The sequence below is a fragment of the Gymnoscopelus microlampas genome (assembly GCF_963454915.1).
Source record: "Gymnoscopelus microlampas genome assembly, chromosome: 14".
In the NCBI taxonomy this organism is placed as follows: Eukaryota; Metazoa; Chordata; class Actinopteri; order Myctophiformes; family Myctophidae; genus Gymnoscopelus; species Gymnoscopelus microlampas.
This window is the reverse complement of record NC_139951.1, coordinates 4,151,855-4,171,007: the sequence shown is the minus strand read 5'-3', so window position 1 is coordinate 4,171,007 and position 19,153 is coordinate 4,151,855. Positions and strand designations below refer to the sequence as shown.

At 40.2% G+C, this 19,153-nt stretch overlaps 1 protein-coding gene across 3 annotated transcripts in view; it reads right to left on the bottom strand.

Moving 5' to 3' along the window:
• atrnl1b (attractin-like 1b) overlaps positions 1–19,153 on the bottom strand; it is a 172,560-nt gene that overhangs the window by 141,164 nt on the left and 12,243 nt on the right. For all 3 annotated transcript variants that reach the window (XM_084079482.1, XM_084079484.1, XM_084079483.1), the window contains 4 exons: positions 14,203–14,316; positions 10,373–10,501; positions 7,124–7,332; positions 2,826–3,000 (listed from right to left, as the gene is read on the bottom strand). In XM_084079482.1, the coding sequence (XP_083935608.1) occupies positions 2,826–3,000; positions 7,124–7,332; positions 10,373–10,501; positions 14,203–14,316 (627 nt within the window). The remainder of the gene's footprint in view (positions 1–2,825; positions 3,001–7,123; positions 7,333–10,372; positions 10,502–14,202; positions 14,317–19,153) is intronic.

Genomic DNA, 19,153 nt, shown 5'->3' with positions numbered 1-19,153 from the left:
ACTCCACTACATGTCAGAGGCAAACATTATACTTTTACTCCACTACAATTATTTGACAGCTTTAGCTACTAGTTACTTTATAGATTTTGATTATTACAAACCATATATCACCCACTTCAGCCCTGTATACATTTCAGCCATTTGAAAACAGCCAATATACAAGCTCACAATGCAACGCATTGTGAGCTTGTAGATCTGCCATTTTCAAAAGATATTTATACATTTGAAAAATTTGTGAAATGGGACATTCTGCATAATGAGTACTTTCTACTTCTGGTACTTTAACTATATTTTGATGCCAATACTTTTGTACTTTTACCCAAGTAAAAAAAGAATTCCGGACTTTTACTTGTAACAAAGTATGTTTACATTGCAGTATCGATCATTTTACTTAAGTAAAAAAATTTTTTTAACTTTTTCCACCACTGATTACTGCCAACTAAATATCTGCTGCATGGAAGCCATACTGAGATCCCTCTCAGGGGGGGTTTTCATCACAGCATGCATGAGCTGGGCTGTCTAGAGAAGAGACAGACCTCTGCTAAAAATCAGCCTGTCAAGAAACACTGTGGCAGAGACCATCAAGGAGACCTCGCAGGAGATTGGAACAGTCGACTGTGCGTCTGTGCGTGTCGCTCATGGGATTAATTACAAGAGTCTCAGGATGGTTTCCAAGTCCTCACTGAGCTCCAGAAGGTATTTTCGCTCTTTCACGCGCCGTCAGATCTGTCGGGGAGGGAACTCCGAATGGAACTAATTGACGTTCAGTGTACTGTAGCTCGGCTTTGAAACATCAGTTCGAGGCTGCTGTGTGCCTGGACTCTATTCTATCGTTACCTGGGGAACGATGCAGCGGTGGAAAGTAACTAAGTACATTTACTCAAGTACTCAATTACAATTTTCAGTACTTTTACTTCTACTCCACTACATCTCAAGAGGCAAATATTGTACTTTTACTGCACTACAATTATTTGAAAACTTTAGATACTAGTTACTTTGTGGATTTTGATTATTATTACAGAACATACATTAACCACATCAGCCCTATATACATTTCGGCCATTTGAAAATAGCACATCGCGACGCATTGTGACGCATTGTGAGCTTGTAGATCTGCTATTTTCAGAAGTGTTTATACATTTGAAAATGGGAAATGGGACATTCTGCATAATGAGAACTTTTTTTACTTTTGGTACTTTAATTTTTATACCAGTCCTGTATTTTGAATACAGGACTTTTACTTGTAACAGAGTATTTCTACATTGCCGTATTGATACTTTTACGTAAGTAAAAACCTTAGAGTACTTATTGCACCACTGGAACGATACACCCCAAGAGGACAGAGTTTGATCTCAGAGATCCTTTTGCACGTTTGGTAAATGAATCTCTATGGGGAGGCGTTCCCCATAATGAATGCCTGTGCGTAAACACGATCGCAGACAATGCCCTCCTTCAGCAATTCCCAAAAGGACCCCTAAATAGCCATAGCCAAACATAATAATAATAACTAATGTGAATAGCTAATATAGCCAGTCTTACAAGCAAGAGCTTGTAGATCTGCGTTTTTTTTGCAATTTTCTGAAAATCTCTAAACAACTTAAAAGCCTCAATTCTTTTTTTTCCTCTAAATTTGTATCCCTCTAAGTTCACAACCAGAGGGTCTACAGACAAGTTCTTTTCTATCTGGCAACCATTCATTACTTATTTTGAGAGTCTAACAGTGCTTCCAACAGGCTAAATTATTTTTTTCTCTTTGTTCTCTATTTACTATTATTTTTTGACCAAATAGGGATCTAGACCTCTATATGTCTGTGGTGAGATATGTGAATGGTAGACAGCGATTTATGATAGCATTCTGGGTTGCTTACAAGGGCGTGTGGCACGTTTGCATCTGATTAATTCATCTTGTGTGTGTATTTTTTGTTTTTGTCTGTCTTTTTTAAAAAACATTTTTTTCATTATTTTTTCCTACTTTTATTGTGAACTTTTCTTTTTAAATTATACCTATTATTTATTTTCTATTACATTTCATTGTCCATATCAAATTTTAAATCATGTTTTGGTGTTTTTGTCAGGTACATTTCTTTGTTCCACTGCATTTATTACAGAATTGTTTGTCTTTATTTTTTTTTTAAAGGAAAATGTGACAGCAATAACAATATGGGGGGAGGGATGGGAAAAGGGAGAAAATGGAAAAATACAAAATGTCTAACTGATTTCATGTAAAAACTGTGAAGCTAATAAAGATATTTGTTAAATTTGTATCCCTCGATTTTGTAACCCTTTTTTTCACCCGGTGCCAATTATCTAAGTGATCCTGGGCACTACACTCCTCCCGCCTTTCTAGGGAGCCCAGAGCCAAGCTCATGCCTCCTTCAATGCATGAGAGCCAACTGACCTTCTTGTCACCTGACAGGGGGGAGTTTCCCTGGTTGGACGTAGCGCGTGGAAGGAACACGTTATTCCAACCAGTTCCCTTCCCCTCCATCAGGCGCCCCGGCTGACCAGGGGGAGGCAGTATAGTGACCAGGATTACTACATGTTTTTTGTGAGGGTATTAACTACCCTAGGCACTACCTTAGACTCAATTCTTAGTTAACCAGCCCTGAGTTACAAATGTACTTGGTCTGCTATCGTTTCCTTCTACCCCTATGTCTTCTCCAGAAATAGGTCGATCTACAAGCTCACAACACGTCGCAATCGACTATCTCTGGCGAATGTTCAACCCCCAAATTATGGGAAGTTGGGGTTCAAGTGGCGCCCTGACGCCCCCCCCCCCCCCCCCACTTTGAAAACCCCAGTGTTTTCTGGGCCCCATGACTTACTTGAGGATCATCTGGAAGGAGCTGTAGTTGAAGGTGTAGCCCCCCACCACCCACATGATCTTGTCCTGGACCACCGTCCTGTGCGAGGCTCTGGCCAGGGACGTGCTGAAGGGCTTGACGCTGGGCAGCACCCAGAAGGACTCCGTGGACGGCACCGTGAGGGAGCAGTCTGGACCTGTGAAACGAGATGATAAATCAAATTATGAGATTACCCACATGCTGAGAAACGGAACGGCAAATAAGACAGCATGAAAGATATTCCACATTTTACCCATTAAAAGCAGTGGTCATGAGGTATTTTTTACTTTACTGGAGTATCTCCATTAGTTACTTTGCAGATATAAACTATTATATTATAAAACATACCACTTTAGCCCCATGTTATACAGAGGCTATTTGAAAATAGCCGATCTAAAAGCTCAAGTGAGTGTGTAGATCGTCTATTTTCAAACATTTTAGTACTTTTACTTTTGGTACTTCAATTATATTTTGATGCCAAAATGTTTGTACTTTTACGCAAGTAACATTTTGAACACAGGCCTTTTTACTTGTAACAGAGTATTTTTATATTGTGGTATTGGTACTTTTACTTAGTAAAATATCCGAGTACTTCTTCCACCACTGGTTAAAACAGGGATAGCATTTGTGTCATTTTAGATTTTAGTTTTCTGAAAAACGTATGTTGCTACATACACATACGTGTGTGTGTGTGTGTGTGTGTGTGTGTGTGTGTGTGTGTGTGTGTGTGTGTGTGTGTGTGTGTGTGTGTGTGTGTGTGTGTGTGTGTGTGTGTGTGTGTGTGTGTGTGTGTGTGTGTACCAATGCAAAAAAATCTAAAATGACACGCATGCTTTCCCGGTTTGAATGGACTGTTGCCCTGTCTAACTGTAGCGCACGACACGTGTGAGCACACACACACACACACACACACGCACACACACACAGTTAAAGGCAGCTGTGCATACACAAATCGCACAAAAACAGAAAAATAACCAGGTACAACATATGGGCACTTATTAGGGCAGGACCAACACACATACACACAGACACCCGACACTTTAGATTCATAATTAGACAGACAGACAAACAGACAGACAGACAGATAATTGCCACACATTAGCGCTCAATGGACCACAATGGAAATATGCTCTGAAGCTTTTTGGGGTGTTATCCTTTTGATAGATACATTCGAATTGAATATGCATTGTCATGTATATGCATTTCCGTCAATGAAAACATCAATCAGTCAATCATTCATTAGATAGGACCCGTGCCAACAGCACCTAACAAAGGCACCACAGACATTCAGCTCTTAAGAATATAGCAAAATTACCCACAGACATACACACACACACACACGTTTGTATTACTGCACTTGTGAGGATATCAACATTTTAGGATGACAAATATAAATTAAAAAAAAACAAGAAGCCAGAATGTGTGCATCTACAAGCTCATACAGCAAAGCGTGACAAAGGTGAGTAACTAAGCTTAAATCAAGCATATAATTGTAACCCCAACCCCTAAACCTCACCTCTAAATGCCTAATCCTAACCCCAACCTGAAGCCTAACTCTAAAACAACCAATTTGTCTTTTCAGGACCAGGAAAGCTTTCCTCACAATGGCTGCGTTTACATGGACAGGTTTATTCCACTTCAATTCGGAATGAATGCTCATTCAGAATAGAAATGCTCATGTAAACGCATCGGTATGGCTATACCGGTCTGATCCGAATGAAATTTCATTCGGGTTTGAAGGGCTGGTATATACCGATAGAATCGGGCTACATTGCCCATGTAAACGCACTGGTATCAGACTGGTATACATTTGTTCTTTTGCGCATGTGTCATTGTCTAGCGCGGTGCTTCTGGGTGGGGGGGGGGAGAGGCGCAAGCCATGTGGAGTCTGGCGCTCCAAGCCCAAGTCGCAGACGCGCGTAGTTCTCCGCCGACCGGCTCCTACTCCGGGTCAGCAGCAAATATAACAGGAGCTGATTTTGCTGCATTAAACTCATCAATAGCAGACCAATGGCCGTAGCCAGGATGCGGTGTGCTTCCATTATCAAACCTTCTCTCTACCTTCTCTCTCTTAACTTGTTTTATTGTCTCTCTTCTCTTCTTCCTCATTTACCTATATAGCTGGCAGCTTTGATTGATTGTGAGCTGTGGCTTGTTATTATTTCTCTCTGGCAGCCGTGACTTAGGCCTTGGCTAAACATACATGGATCTTTTACTAAACGGATATTTTAGTCCTCCGTTTTTAAAAAGAATCCCTGGCCACATGACAAAGATAAACAAAAATCCCTGTCCAAACGTAGACGCAGAAACGCATCGATCAGCTGCATGTTTCAATTTTATATCAGATTTTATATTTACATTTATTTTATAATTATATATATGAGGGGCCAAATACAAATACATTTGTAATCACATGTTAAGGCCCAATACTGCAATAGCTGCATTATTTTAATAGCATACGTGAACAGCATACGTGAACATAAACGAAAACAACATTATTAGGGCTCAGCTGCAGCGCAAACAGTAGCCATGGTTCACATGACGCTGTCGAGTCTCTGGTTTATAGTGGTGTTCGTTTTTTTTTTACATTGCCAACTCTCACATGTACATAAACGTTCAGATTTCAAATATAAAGTGCTTACCCCTGAGCCATGGATGTTACAAGGCAATCCGGACCGTGATAAGTACCCGTATCTCCTGTATTGTTCAATAAAAAGCATTTTAATCCCATCGCCGGCCATTTTCTTTTTCTGTTCTTTTATTTTGGTAATGTATCAGAGTGCAATACACCTTCCAACCATTGGTGTCGCATGGTTGAAAGCATCGGAGAAAATTTGGAGAAAATGGCCGACGATCGGATTAAAATGCTTTTTATTGAACAATACGGGAGATACGGGTACTTATCGCGGTCCGGATCGCCTTGTAACGTCCGTGGCTCAGGGGTAAGCACTTTATATTTGAAATCTGAACGTTTATGTACATGTGAGAGTTGGCAATGTAAAAACATCGAACACCACTATAAAGCAGGGACTCTCGGCACCGGGGCGATTGTGTTTTAGGACGACAGACCCCACATTCAATCTGTGTGCGCGCCGTGTGTTCTACTTGGCGCAGAGAAAGAGGGTTTTCGTCACACAGTGAATGAGCTACTTTTCCCACCACTGTCTTATTATTAAGTATGACATTATTTAGCCATAAATGAGCGTGCCTTGTTTCATGATTGATTGATGTACTTTATTTAGTAAGACATGAGAACAGTACATGACAGTACATAACAGTACATGGAAGTACAAATTCGCAATACAAGGTCTACTAAACTGGATAGCTCAGTTAAGCACGTAGCTTGTTTAGACTGTCATAGACTGTAAGTGTTGCTCTCTCTCTCTTCATTTATTATTATAATGACCATGAGCGGTCCGGTGTTTATGTATTATTGTATTATTTATTATTATAATGACCATGTGCGAATGCGCGATGACGTCATCGTTTCTCAAAATCTCCGGATTACATGTCCACACAGATCCACTGAAACGCATGTTTTGGAAAACCTTCACTTATTTATCCGTTTACAAAAATATCCGTTTTAGCGGCCAAAAACACTGTTTGCGTGTGGCTGAAAGGCCCAAACGCACACAAAAATGTGCGTTTAGAAAAAGATCCATGTACGTGTAGCCAAAATTGTTATTATTCATTACCAAGGCTGCCAGAGGTAATACATATGTTTACCTGTCCCCAACCCCCGTCCCCAACCTGGCCCGAAGCACTCTGCGCATGACCAGAGTTCTATTCCGAATGAATGCTTTGCTCATGTAAACGATTGAGGAACAGGAATACTTTTATTCAGGTGCCATGTAAACAGTTGGGTATACATTTCTATTCGGAATGATTTCATTCTGAATGAATAAATATTGTGCATGTAAACGCACCCAATGTCTATTTCTCAAATTCAACTATACTTGTGGGGCCATTCAGACCTCACATATATAGCAATAGGCTCTATGCACAGCAGCCATATTGTGAAGACATTCACAAACTCTGAGAGTTACACACCCGTAAAATGGAACCAAATGGACCCGAACGGGTCCATTTGGTTCCATTTGTACACTCTCAAGAGTTATGGGGGTCGTGGAAATTGAAATATCTGAACCATTGTGCTACACTAAATGGAACAGAGCCTTCATTAGTATCATTGGTAACACCTGTGAAGGAAGTGATAATATGGCTGCTGTGCATAGAGCCTATACCAGTACACACACACACACACAGGCGTTGCGTGCTACCTTGCCAGCTGTCGTTGCAGACACACAGCTTCTCCCCGGTGAGATCACAGTAGCCGTGGTCGGGGCTGCCGCAGTTGTTCCTGCAGTATGGGATGTCACACGCCTCGCCCTTCCAGTACTTGTCACACTCGCAGTACACCCGGCTGGCGATGGAGTTCCCCGTGGTGCACTTGCCGTGACCCGAGCAGTTGTTGGGACACGAGTTGATCCTAGAGAGAGAGAGAGAGACACACACAGACAGGGTTTTATTACTACACTTCTGAGGACATTAAAATTTTAGGACGGTGATTTCATCACATTTTATTAATTTCTAAAATGTATGATGATTTACAGTGTTGGGAAAGTTCACTTAAAATATGAACTAGTTCAAAGTTCAGTTCATAATTTTTAACTAAAGTTCATGGTTCAAAAAATGAACTAGTTCAGTTCTTTTTCGTTTTTCTCTCTCTCTCTCTCTCTCTCTCTCTCTCTCTCTCTCTCTCTCTCTCTCTCTCTCTCTCTCTCTCTCTCTCTCTCTCTCTCTCTCTCTCTCTCTCTCTCTCTCTCTCTCTCTCTCTCTCTCTCTCTCTCTCTCTCTCTCTCTCTCTCTCTCTCTCTCTCTCTCTCTCTCTCTCTCTCTCTCTCTATATATATATATATATATAAAATAAGGGTCTCTCTCTCAGCAAAGGGTTCCTTGACTTGAAAAACGTTAAATACCCAGGCCTGTGTTATTATATTATATGAATATAATCCAGGATTATGCCATTTGTAGCCATAATGTTTTAATAGCAGACCTAAAAGCTCACAATGAGTTGCATCCACGACGCATTGTGAGATTGTATATCTGCTATTTTAGGCACGGGACACCGTCGTGCTGCGAAGTGTAAATTAGGCTTTATCCCAGAGAGAACAGCTGCAGCAGAGAGAGAAAGAAAAGGCATCAATAGCGAAAAGTTGTGAAAAAGATGTTTTAAACACAAGCAGTACACCCGCCACCCGGCCCCGGCAACGTTGTTGTTGTTCGTGTGTGTGTGTGTGTGTGTGTGTGTGTGTGTAGCTAATACAGCGCAGAAGCTTTCTTTAATTACAAAATGATCTTGCGTCGGAGACTCTGCTAGAAGAACAAACAGCTGTGGGTTATTATCACTCAGCATGCTACAGTGACACAACAACTTATAAACGGACATTTATTTTATAAAGCTAAGTGTTGCTTCTCTTGCATTTTTAACCCGAGGGGCTATCTGTAATCACGAAGCTGCATAGATAGTAGTCTGTAGTCTGCACGTAGACTGAGTTCACTCCGCGCTGCGCACTGTGCGCAGAGGAATTGTTTTCTCTTTTTTGGCTGATGGTGCGTTCAAGACGCCTCGGAAACACAGAATAGGATGAAATACAACATGACAAACCGATGTAACCATGGAAATTTGGGACACTCTTGAACGAAGTTATACTGTGAGAGAACGCCGTTGACAAACGCCAGAATGAACGTGTTCACAATAACGTTCATCTAGTGGATATACAGTACGTTCAGTTCACGTTCGCGCAAAATATGAACGAGTTCATGAACGATCGTTCATTGAACGCGTTCAGGCACAACACTGATGATTCATATTTTATTTAGCTTTTTCATATTTGTTTTAACCCATTAACGCCTGAGGTTCCGATTCTACAAATGTCTTCTAAATCCTAACAGTTTTCTGAAAAACGTATGTTGCTTAAATCAGTGGCTCTCAAACTTTTTCATGTCAAAGACCTCCAAAATGATATGTATCCGGGGAGCCCCGTCTCGAAATGTTTTGTTCCAGGGACTCCCAGAAGCAAACATTCGAGTTAAAAATGTTTTATGCTTTAAAAACATATTATATTGAAAGATTTTCACGATTTTTCAAAAATAGCAGATCTACAAGCTCTATTTTTGATTTGCCAAAGTATAAAATAATGGTTTAAGTGGTTACACAGATGTGACAAGACAACAAAAAACAATACAAATATCCCACAAAAAATATATATTTATATAGCGCTTTTCTAAGATACCTACCTACATGTACCTACTAGTACAGATTTACTGACTTATTTTGAAAAGCAAAAGCAGATCCTGAAGCGGCAGCCAGGGAATTTAGTAAATTCACGCACCATTTTGTGATATAGAACTCTAATCCCAACCCTCTAAATCTAAAATCCAACCCCAACCTGAATTGTTTTGTAATTATAAACTCCCCAAATCTTTTTTTAACCGTAAAACAACCATTTATTTTGTAGATTGACTATTTTCGCTATTCCGCTAAAACAAAAATCGAAATATTTAAAATAAGTATCCAATGTGAGACAGCTAACATTACATGTTCCTCGTCCTTACTGTGAAAATTACAGTACAGGAAAAACGTTTCAAGTATGCTAACCTCCTGCATACAACATGGAAAATGACAGAGTGCCCATACAGTAGTAGCTGCCTACCATACAATTACCTAGCTATTTACTAAAGTATGTCCCCATACGTGTGCTTTTTATGACCGTTAATGTGCAAACTGCAAAATAAAGTGGATAACTTAGGGATTATATATGTATACACATTCAATATGGAATCGCAAGCATCTTTGCGAAAGGCAACAGCATTGCAGCCTTGACACCGAATTCAGGGGAATTACTTGTATAATGTATGTATTATTTAAATGTATATTCAAATGCAATTCCTAAGGTTATTGTACCAGTTTAACTACTTTCAACCTGGCATCCCTGTTTTGGCCATTTCATATTGTCGACATCTTTACATGGTTCTTCAGACATTTTCAAAATATTTCCCAAGCTGCAAAAATAGCAGATCTGCATGCTCAACGGATCGCACTACGACGTGTTTTGGGCTTGTAGATCGGCTATTTTTGCTACTTTTGCGTAACATAGAATGACGAAGTAGAACATTAATTACGAAAAAAAAGTTAAAATACAGAGATAAGAGGATTCTGTTCAGTATAATGCAATGTGGCCCTCTGGAGTGAGTGTGGAAATATAGTGTCCCTCTCCATCATCAAAGTTGCATCACCCCTGACATACAGCCAACCAGCTAAAATAGGAGATCTACAAGCTCACAACACGTCGCAGCGCGACGTGTTGTGAGCTTGTAGATCTGCTATTTTCTATATATACACCACAGAGCTATTTTCGGTGCACGGCGTGCTTCCATAGAATACATGCTTATGCTGGCTTCCATGGCATCCACACGCCTGAAATCAGTCGCATGGCGACTTGAGAACTTGAACCCATTGTACTCACGAGTAGAAGATGTCGAACCCGGTCAGGTTGTAGGCGGCGTCGCTGAAGAAGTGCAGCAGGGCGTAGCCTGAGGTGGTCTCCACCTCCGGGACCGTCTCGTTGCCCCTCACCTCCGGGACGATCACACCACTGCACACACACACCACAGAGTACTTTTACCCCAAAAATAGCAACTTTGAAAAAAAGTATACTTAGCCGCCTGCAGTTCACCTCTGGTAGGATCAGACCACAGACTGAACACACCACACAGAGTACTTCCACCCAACCATTACTTTGAAAAAGTACTTACCATGCAGTTCTCAGCTATGATCTAGCTAACTATGATTTTTTTTTACTTTTTTTATTACACAAATGTGACATCCTTTAAAGCATAAATCTCCTCTTTGGTCTTCCTCTAGGCCTCCTGCCTGGCAGCATCCTTCTACCGATATACTCACTATCCCTCCTCTGTACGTGTCCAAAACATCTCAGTCTGGCCTCTGTGGCTTTATTTCCAAAACATCCAACATGCTCTGATGTACTCGTTCCTGATCCTATCAGTCCTTGTTACTCCCAGTAGTCCAAGCCATATTTTGGTACCACCTAAGGTGACCGTAAAGTTTTTGTATTTTTGTCTTCCTACATGTCTCTAGTTTATATTTTGGTATGATAACCCTTCCAATCTTGTAGCTTAATGGCAGTTATCACTACCTACCGGCTAATGTATTCGGTAGGAGACACAAAGTAGAATCTTTGTGTCTCCTACCGGAAATACACCCGGGCATCAAATTATTGCACCAAAAAACAAAATATATCCATGTATTCAAGGCTTCATGGGGTGTGCAATTGATGGAAAATAAATATTTTTTTGGGTGAACTCCTCCTTTAAGTTTCCCAGGGGGACTCTCTACCCATTCAGCTATGACCACCCTAGACCGAAGGAGGGTCAACTTTTGCAAGCTTATGGAAAGCAGTCTTTTTGCAAACACCAAAAATCTTAGAAGTTATCAATTGCACACCCCATGAAGCCTTGAATACATGGATATATTTTGTTTTTTGTCGCAATAATTTGATGCCCGGGTGTATTTCCGGTAGGAGACACAAAGATTCTACTTTGTGTCTCCTACCGGATACATTAGCCGGTAGGTAGTGATAACTGCCATTAAGCTACAAGATTGGAAGGGTTATCATACCAAAATATAAACTAGAGACATGTAGGAAGACAAAAATACAAAAACTTTACGGTCACCTTAGGTGGTACCAATTTGTGAAAATATCAGTGTTGGCCCCTGGACTACAGAGAGAATCTCATCATTTCAGTCTCTGCTACCTCCAGCTCTGCCTCGCGTTATTATGAATCCCACGCCGCGTCCTGGATTTAGACCCGCCTTACGTGTCTGATTGGCTCCCCGGCAGGCATAGTTTTACTGAGGTTAGGGTTAGGGTTAGGGTTAGGTTTAGGCATAGTCTTACTGAGGTTAGGGTTAGGGTTAGGGTTAGGTTTAGGCATAGTTTTACTGAGGTTAGGGTTAGGGTTGAGGTTAGGTATAGGCATAGTAGCAAAAACGAGAACTGTCAATCACAGCGACTACTGACCAATCACAGCGCCCGCTCAGCGGGTTTGCCACGACGCGGTGTGGGAATCATAATAACGCCTCTGCCTCCTGTCTTTTCCTCAGTGCAACCGTCTTGTACACCCTTCCCTTTCATTCTTGCTGATACTTTCCTATCACACATGACACTTTTCTCCACCCGTTCCAACCTGCTTGCACTCGAACCTTCACCTCAGTCTCTCCCTCCTTACTGTCCAACCTAGCATACAACTCATCGTACACCCTTTGTTTGGCCTTTGCCACCTCTACCTTCACCTTACGCTGCATCTCCCTGTACTCTTGTCTATAGGCTCTATTCACAGCAGCCATATTATGAAGACATTCACAAGTGTTGCCAATGATACTAATGAAGGCTCTGTTCCATTCTGGTCAAACAGAGTCAGGGTGCTGATGTTGTGCATGTTGGCTCATTGGAAACACTCTGTTACACCAGTGGGTCTACAGTTGGGGTCCAGGACCCTCATGGGCTTCCAAATGGCCCCGTACAGGTGTGTAACTCTAGAGAGTGTACAAATGGAACCAAATGGACCCGTATTTGGTTCCATTTGGTTCCATTTGTACACTCTCAGAGTTATGGGGGTCGTGGAAACCACTGTGCTACACTAAATGTAACAGAGCCTTCATTAGTATCATTGGTAACACCTGTGAAGGAAGTGATAATATGGCTGCTGTGCTGTGCTATAGAGCCTATTCTCTTCAGTCCTCTCAGTGTCCCACCTCTTCTTAGCTAACCGCTTTCTCTGTATACAATCCTGCACTTCCTCATTCCACCACCAGGTCTCCTCATCTACTTTCTTTCAAGATGACACACCAAGTACTCTCCTACTGTCTCCCTGATCACCTGATTACAAGTATTTGAGATAACGGCAATTATTTTTTGCATAATCAACATAATTAGTTTCCATTCATATTGATGATCATCAGTATTGGTTTCCATTCATATTCATAATAATCAGAATTGTTTTCATTCATATTCATCAGAATTGTTTTCATTCATCTGTATCAAAATAGCCAATCTACAAGCTCACAACATGTTGCGATGTGTCTGTTGTGAGCTCGTAAATAGTCTATTTTTACATTTTTTTTTAAAGTTTGAAAGTATAAAATTATTAAATGCATGGCCTGATTTTGATTATTGGTACCAGTCATTGTCAGTGAAATCTTTGCATATTGAAGTTATTTGTCATACCTGACATGTGCCGTGTTTTGTTTACAAAGCCTAAAAGTCAAACATAAATGTAACTTTGATTCATATGTGTTCCAATGCTGAAACCACAATAACATTGTTAATCACTATTATGTGGACGACAATTAATAGTCATATTAGTCAACATGATCGTGACAACCCTAGACAAAATAGACAAACTGCACAGTCAGAAGCATGCAGCACGGAACGGAGAGATATTTCTAAATATTTAACAACAAACCGAGTCAGTCCTTCTGCTGGTAAACACAAGGCTGAGTGACTTTATGCTTGGCAATAAAGTTGTTTAATCAATATAGAGATGGCCCTTGAACTGAGAATTTTAAGTAATAGACAGACAGAGATCTCCATACTGTATATGGATCATAAAAAGGGACACAGACAGACAGACATCTTCATATATAGATCATAAAAGGCACGCATACATACAGTACATACATACATACATACATACATACATACATACATACATACATACAGACAGACAGACAGACAGATCTCCATAAAATGATAAAAGGGACACAGACAGACAGACAGACAAGAGGATTTACAAACAGTGGTGGATAAAGTACTCAGATATTTTACTTAAGTAAAAGTAGCAATACTGCAATGTAGAAATACTCTGTTACAAGTAAAAGTCCAGAATTCATAGTTTACTTGAGTAAAAGTACAACATTAGTGCTCAAAGTACCAAAAGTAAAAGTACTAAAATGTTTAAAAACAGCAGATCTACAAGCTTGCGACGCGTTGTGAGCTTGTAGACGGGCTATTTTCAAATAGCCTATGTATAAAATAGGGCTAAAGTGGTTAATGCATGTTTTATAATTGAAAAGTAACTAAAGTTTTCAAATAATCGTAGTGGAGTAAAAGTACAATATTTGCCTCTGAGATGTTGTGGAGTAGGAGTAAAAGTACAAAAAATTGGAACTTAAGTACAGTATTTGAGTACATGCACTTAGTTACTTTACACCACTGTATACAAATATAAATACATACAGACACAGACAGACAGTTATGATTAATCAGTGTCTTACCTGAAAACGGCCACCAGGGGGGCGTATACTGAGTCTCCATCGTAGATGTACATGTGGTCCCAGCTGCACTCTGTGGCAAAGTGGTTAAATCGCAGCCTCAGCACCGCATTTGGACTGCAGGAGGAAAGAACACACACAACAATTTGATTAGAAATATGTTCATCTCTGACATTGAGCTATGACCTTGACCTTTGACTGATTTGTGGAAGAATAGATGAATCAACAGCGCGGGTCTTAACTCTATCCCGTGGTATAAAGTAACTAAATACATTTACTCAAATGCTCAAGTACTGTCCTTAAGTACAATTTTGAGGTATTTTTACTTTACTGGAGTGTTACTCCAGTAAAGTACCTCCACTACATCTCTCCACTACATCTCTCCACTACATCTCAGAGGCATATATTGTACTTTTACTCCACTACAATTATTTGAAAACTTTAGTTACCAGTAGATTTTGATTATTATTACAAAACATACATTAACCACTTCAGCCCTATATACATTTCGGCCATTTGAAAATAGCAGATCTACAAGCTCAGAATGCGTCGCGATGCGACGCATTGTGAGCTTGTAGATCGGCTATTTTCAAATGTTTTTTATACATTTTGAACACTTGTGAAATGGGACATTCTGCATAATGAGTGCTTTCTACGTTTGGTACTTTAAGTACATTTTGATACCAATACTTTTGTACTTTTACTCAAGTACATTTTTAATTCCAGACTTTCTACATTGCAGTATTGATACTTTTACTTAAGTAAAAAATGTGAGTACTCTTTCCACCACTGACTCCAGAGTAAACAAGAACTCTAGTCTGGTAAACAAGGTGAAATAATCACATCAGTAGAGAGCAGAGAGAACAGCCAAGTGCCTCTTAAGAAACAAGGATACCAGGTAAACCATGAACTTAGGATCTGTCAAAACCAGTGGTTCTCAAGCTGGGGTCTGGTCCGGGGACCCCCAGGGGTACTTGAGGGGGTTCAAGGGGGTCCCCAACTAAATTAGTTAATATACAGGATCATCTAAAAAATAACTTACCAAAAAATAAATTTAAAATTGTCATATATTCTAGATTCATTGCACATAAAGTGAAATATTTCAAAGTTTCTGTTTTGTTTTAATCTTGATGATTACAGTATATAGGCGTATATGACGTTTTCCACGATATATATATTTATTTTTTAGATGATCCTGTAGCATTACAATAAGTTTAATCAGTTCTCATAGGCCAAATAACAGCTTTGGGTTGTTGGTTTTACTTATTTGTGACATATACATGAACACACACCCAGAATGTGCCATTAGGAGCAGTGTGTGCGTGTGGCCACATGAACCCTAACGTGGTTAATATGATTGTAATTCTATAATATTATTATTTTTTTGCTGGGGACCCCCTGGAACACCCCCCAAGGACCCCAGACCCGACTTTGACAACCAATGGTCTAAACTCTAAACAATATACTATAAAAAAATATATCGTTACAATGAAACTATAGGATACCAGGTAAACAATGAACCAAGCATCTTTCTAAAAAAGAATATGCTATCTAACTTTGTTGTACATTATGGTCAAGAAAAAGCAAATGCAAGTAACAAAAACATGAGAACAAAGGACAAAGATACGGTATGTCTGAATCATAGGGCTACATGGTTAACTGGCGGCCTGGGGGCCACATGCGGCCCCCACCTTCATTTAATGCGGCCTAAAGGTTATAATATCAGAATACTGATATATTATTGATTTCAGCTGTTCCAATTCCTAACAAGCAAACATGACTAGTATTAAAATGTTATCGTCTCTTTTATGTCCAAAGTATAACTAAACAAATTGTACTTTTCCAATACAAAATAAGCAAAAATAGACGATCTACACGCTCAAATGCTATTTTTGCTACTTTTGAGTGATATAGTAGAATAACAAAGTTAAAATATGTTAAAATATGGAGATAAGAGGTTTCTGCCCGGCAGCAACAATATGCAATGTGGCCCCCTGGAGTGAGTGTGGAAATATAGTGGCCCTCTCCATCATCAAAGTTGCATCACCCCTAATTTGAATGGTATCTTGGTTAAGATTTAATTTCATTATAGGCGAACGGTGAACGGTCTAAGGGGGGGGGGGGGGGGAGTGAAGCAGAGTCGCTCAGAGCCTCTACCTAAAGACTAAAAGCGTAATACGCCACCCCCCCCCCCGGCCAGTGGAGATTCCTCTTTAGGCTAGTGGATAAGATGCTTGGCTTTAGTGTACCTTCCCACGCAGGAGACCCGGGTTTTTAAATCCCGAGCGCTACATGCACATGCTGTTGTTCAAACCAAGCATCAGAATGGGGAAGAAAGGTGACTTAACACATTAACTCATTCTATGCCATTGACGTCACGTTTTTTATAAGCCCAGGGTGCCAATGACGTCGCCGACGTCATGAAAAATAAATAAAAAATGTTTTTTTACAATGTATTTTGGCAGTTTGGCACTCAGAGCCAAACTGCCAGAAATAAGTCAGGCACTGAGTGAGTTAATACGGGAACGCATCCGTGTCGTTTTTTTGATTTATTGGGCTATTCAAAAGTAGCAGATATACAAGCTCATAGCGTAGCAGATATACAAGCTAGGAGCTTGTATATCTGCTATTTTATTGAAAAATCTTCAAAATGTGTGCAAATATTTTAATATATATTAAAGAAAATTAAAGCGAACAATTGTAACTCAAATCTTTGCTTCTACAAATGTCTTCTAAATCCTAACAGTTTTCTGAAAAACTTATGTTTCTATGTCAGTGGTCCTCAAACTGTTTCATGTCAAGGACCCCCCCAAATGAGATGCATTTGGCCGCAGACCTACGCAGATCTACAAGCTATGAGCTTGTAGATCTGCTATATCTGAATAGCCCAAAGAAATCTAAAATGACAGATGCGTTCCCGGCTTTAATGGGTTAAGTGACTTTGAACGTGACATGGTTGTTGGTGCCAAACGGGCAAGTCTTGAGTATTTCAGAAACTGCTGAACTACTGGCATTTTCACGCACCAACCATCTCTAGAGTTTACAGAGCACGGTGCGAAAAAAGAGAGCAAAAAAAGTATCCTGTGAGCAGCAGTTTTGTGGGTGAAAATGCCTCGTTGATGCCAGAGGTCAGAAGAGAATGGTTCGAGCTGACAGAAAGGCAACAGTGACTCAAATAACCACTTGTTAAAACCAAGCAATACAGAAGAGTATCTCTGAACCCACAACAAGGTCAGCTAAGAACGGGAAACTGAGGATACAATTCACACAGTCTCACCAAAATTGGACAATAGAACAGTGGTTTTCCACCAGTGGTCCGGGGACCACCAGTGGTCCTTGAGGGGGTTCCAGGGGGTCCCCAGCCAAATTAATAGTTAGGAACCAAATTGACCCTTATGTGTCTGTAACTCTGAGTGTGTACAACGGGTCCATTTGGTTCCATTTGTACACTCTCAGAGTTAAATGAACACTAATCATGATGATACAGTGAAGATTGGGACCCCCAAGAAATCAAAATGGTTGAGTCCCTGGCATATCTTTTCAAATGGGGGTCCCTGGGCTAATATGTGTGAATTTGGGGGTCCTTGATGCGATAAAGGTTGAAAACCACTGCAATAGAAGATTGGGAAAGGCGTTGCTTGGTCAGGCGAGTCTCAATTTCTGCTGTAACATTCGGATGGTAGGGTCAGAATTTTGGCACTGTATCTACAACATGAAGGAATTGTATCAACGGTTCAGGCTGGTGGTGGGGGGTGTAATGGTGTGGGGGATATTTTCTTGGCAAACTTTGGGCCCCTTAGTACCATTTGAGCTCCTTGTTGAATCTATGGCACGAAGGATTAAAGGGATAGTTCACCCCCAAAATGTCTTTTTTTTTTCTCAATCAATTACACACGCCATGGAGCCTTGAATTCATGGAGATTTTGTTTGCTTTTGTCGCATTCCTACGCCAATAATTTGATGAGCGACGGCGGCTCCGGTAGGAGACTCAAAATGTCAACTTTGAGTCTCCTACTGGAGACATTAGCATCTTTCCGCCGGTCAACAAATTATTAACTTAGGAATGCAACAACAACAAAAAATCATCTCCATGAATTCAAGGCTTTATGGGGTGTAATTGATAGAAAATAAGTATTTTTTGGGGGTGAACTATCCCTTTAAGGCAGTTCTAAAGGCAGAAGGGGGTCCAATGAACAATACGGTACCAGCAAGGTGCCAGCAAGGTTTTTTAGCAAAAAATATTGATCATTCATTCACAGGAAACTCTAGATTCAGGATGAATTGTTCAGAGAGTGTCAAAAAGCAAGGTACAGCTTATTATCAAATTGTCAGATTTAAATGGAAGCACATATTCAAACCCCAACTGAGCAAGCATCCCAGGACTTTAAATAGTTCAGAACCAGACCTACTTCTACACTGCAGCAGTACAGATCTGCTGAGGCAGGCTATAATGACACCGTAGATGATGTCCAGATCAGTCTTCATTTTTATTCCATCAGACGACAGTGTGGGCTTGCCAAAAACAACAGATCTGCAAGCTACCAGTCAAGTTATTTTTGGGAAGCGCCATTGTCGCACTACAGAGCAGTGGTGGAAAAAAAGTACTCACATTTGTTACGTAAAAGTATCAATACTGCAATGTAGAAATACTCTGTTACAAGTAAAAGTCCGGAATTCAAAATTCAATTGAGTAAAACGTACAAAGGTATTGGCATCAACATGTACTTAAAAGTACAAAAGTAAAAGTGCTCATTATGCAGAATGTCCCATTTCACAAGTTAAAAAATGTATAAAAAATCTTTTGAAAATAGACGATCTACAAGCTCACAATGCGTCGTATGGCGACGCATTGTGAGCTTATAGAGCAGCTATTTTCAAATGGTCGAAGTGGTTAGTGTATAGTAAAAAAAAGTAACTAGTAACTAAATTTTTCAAATAATTGTAGTGGAATAAA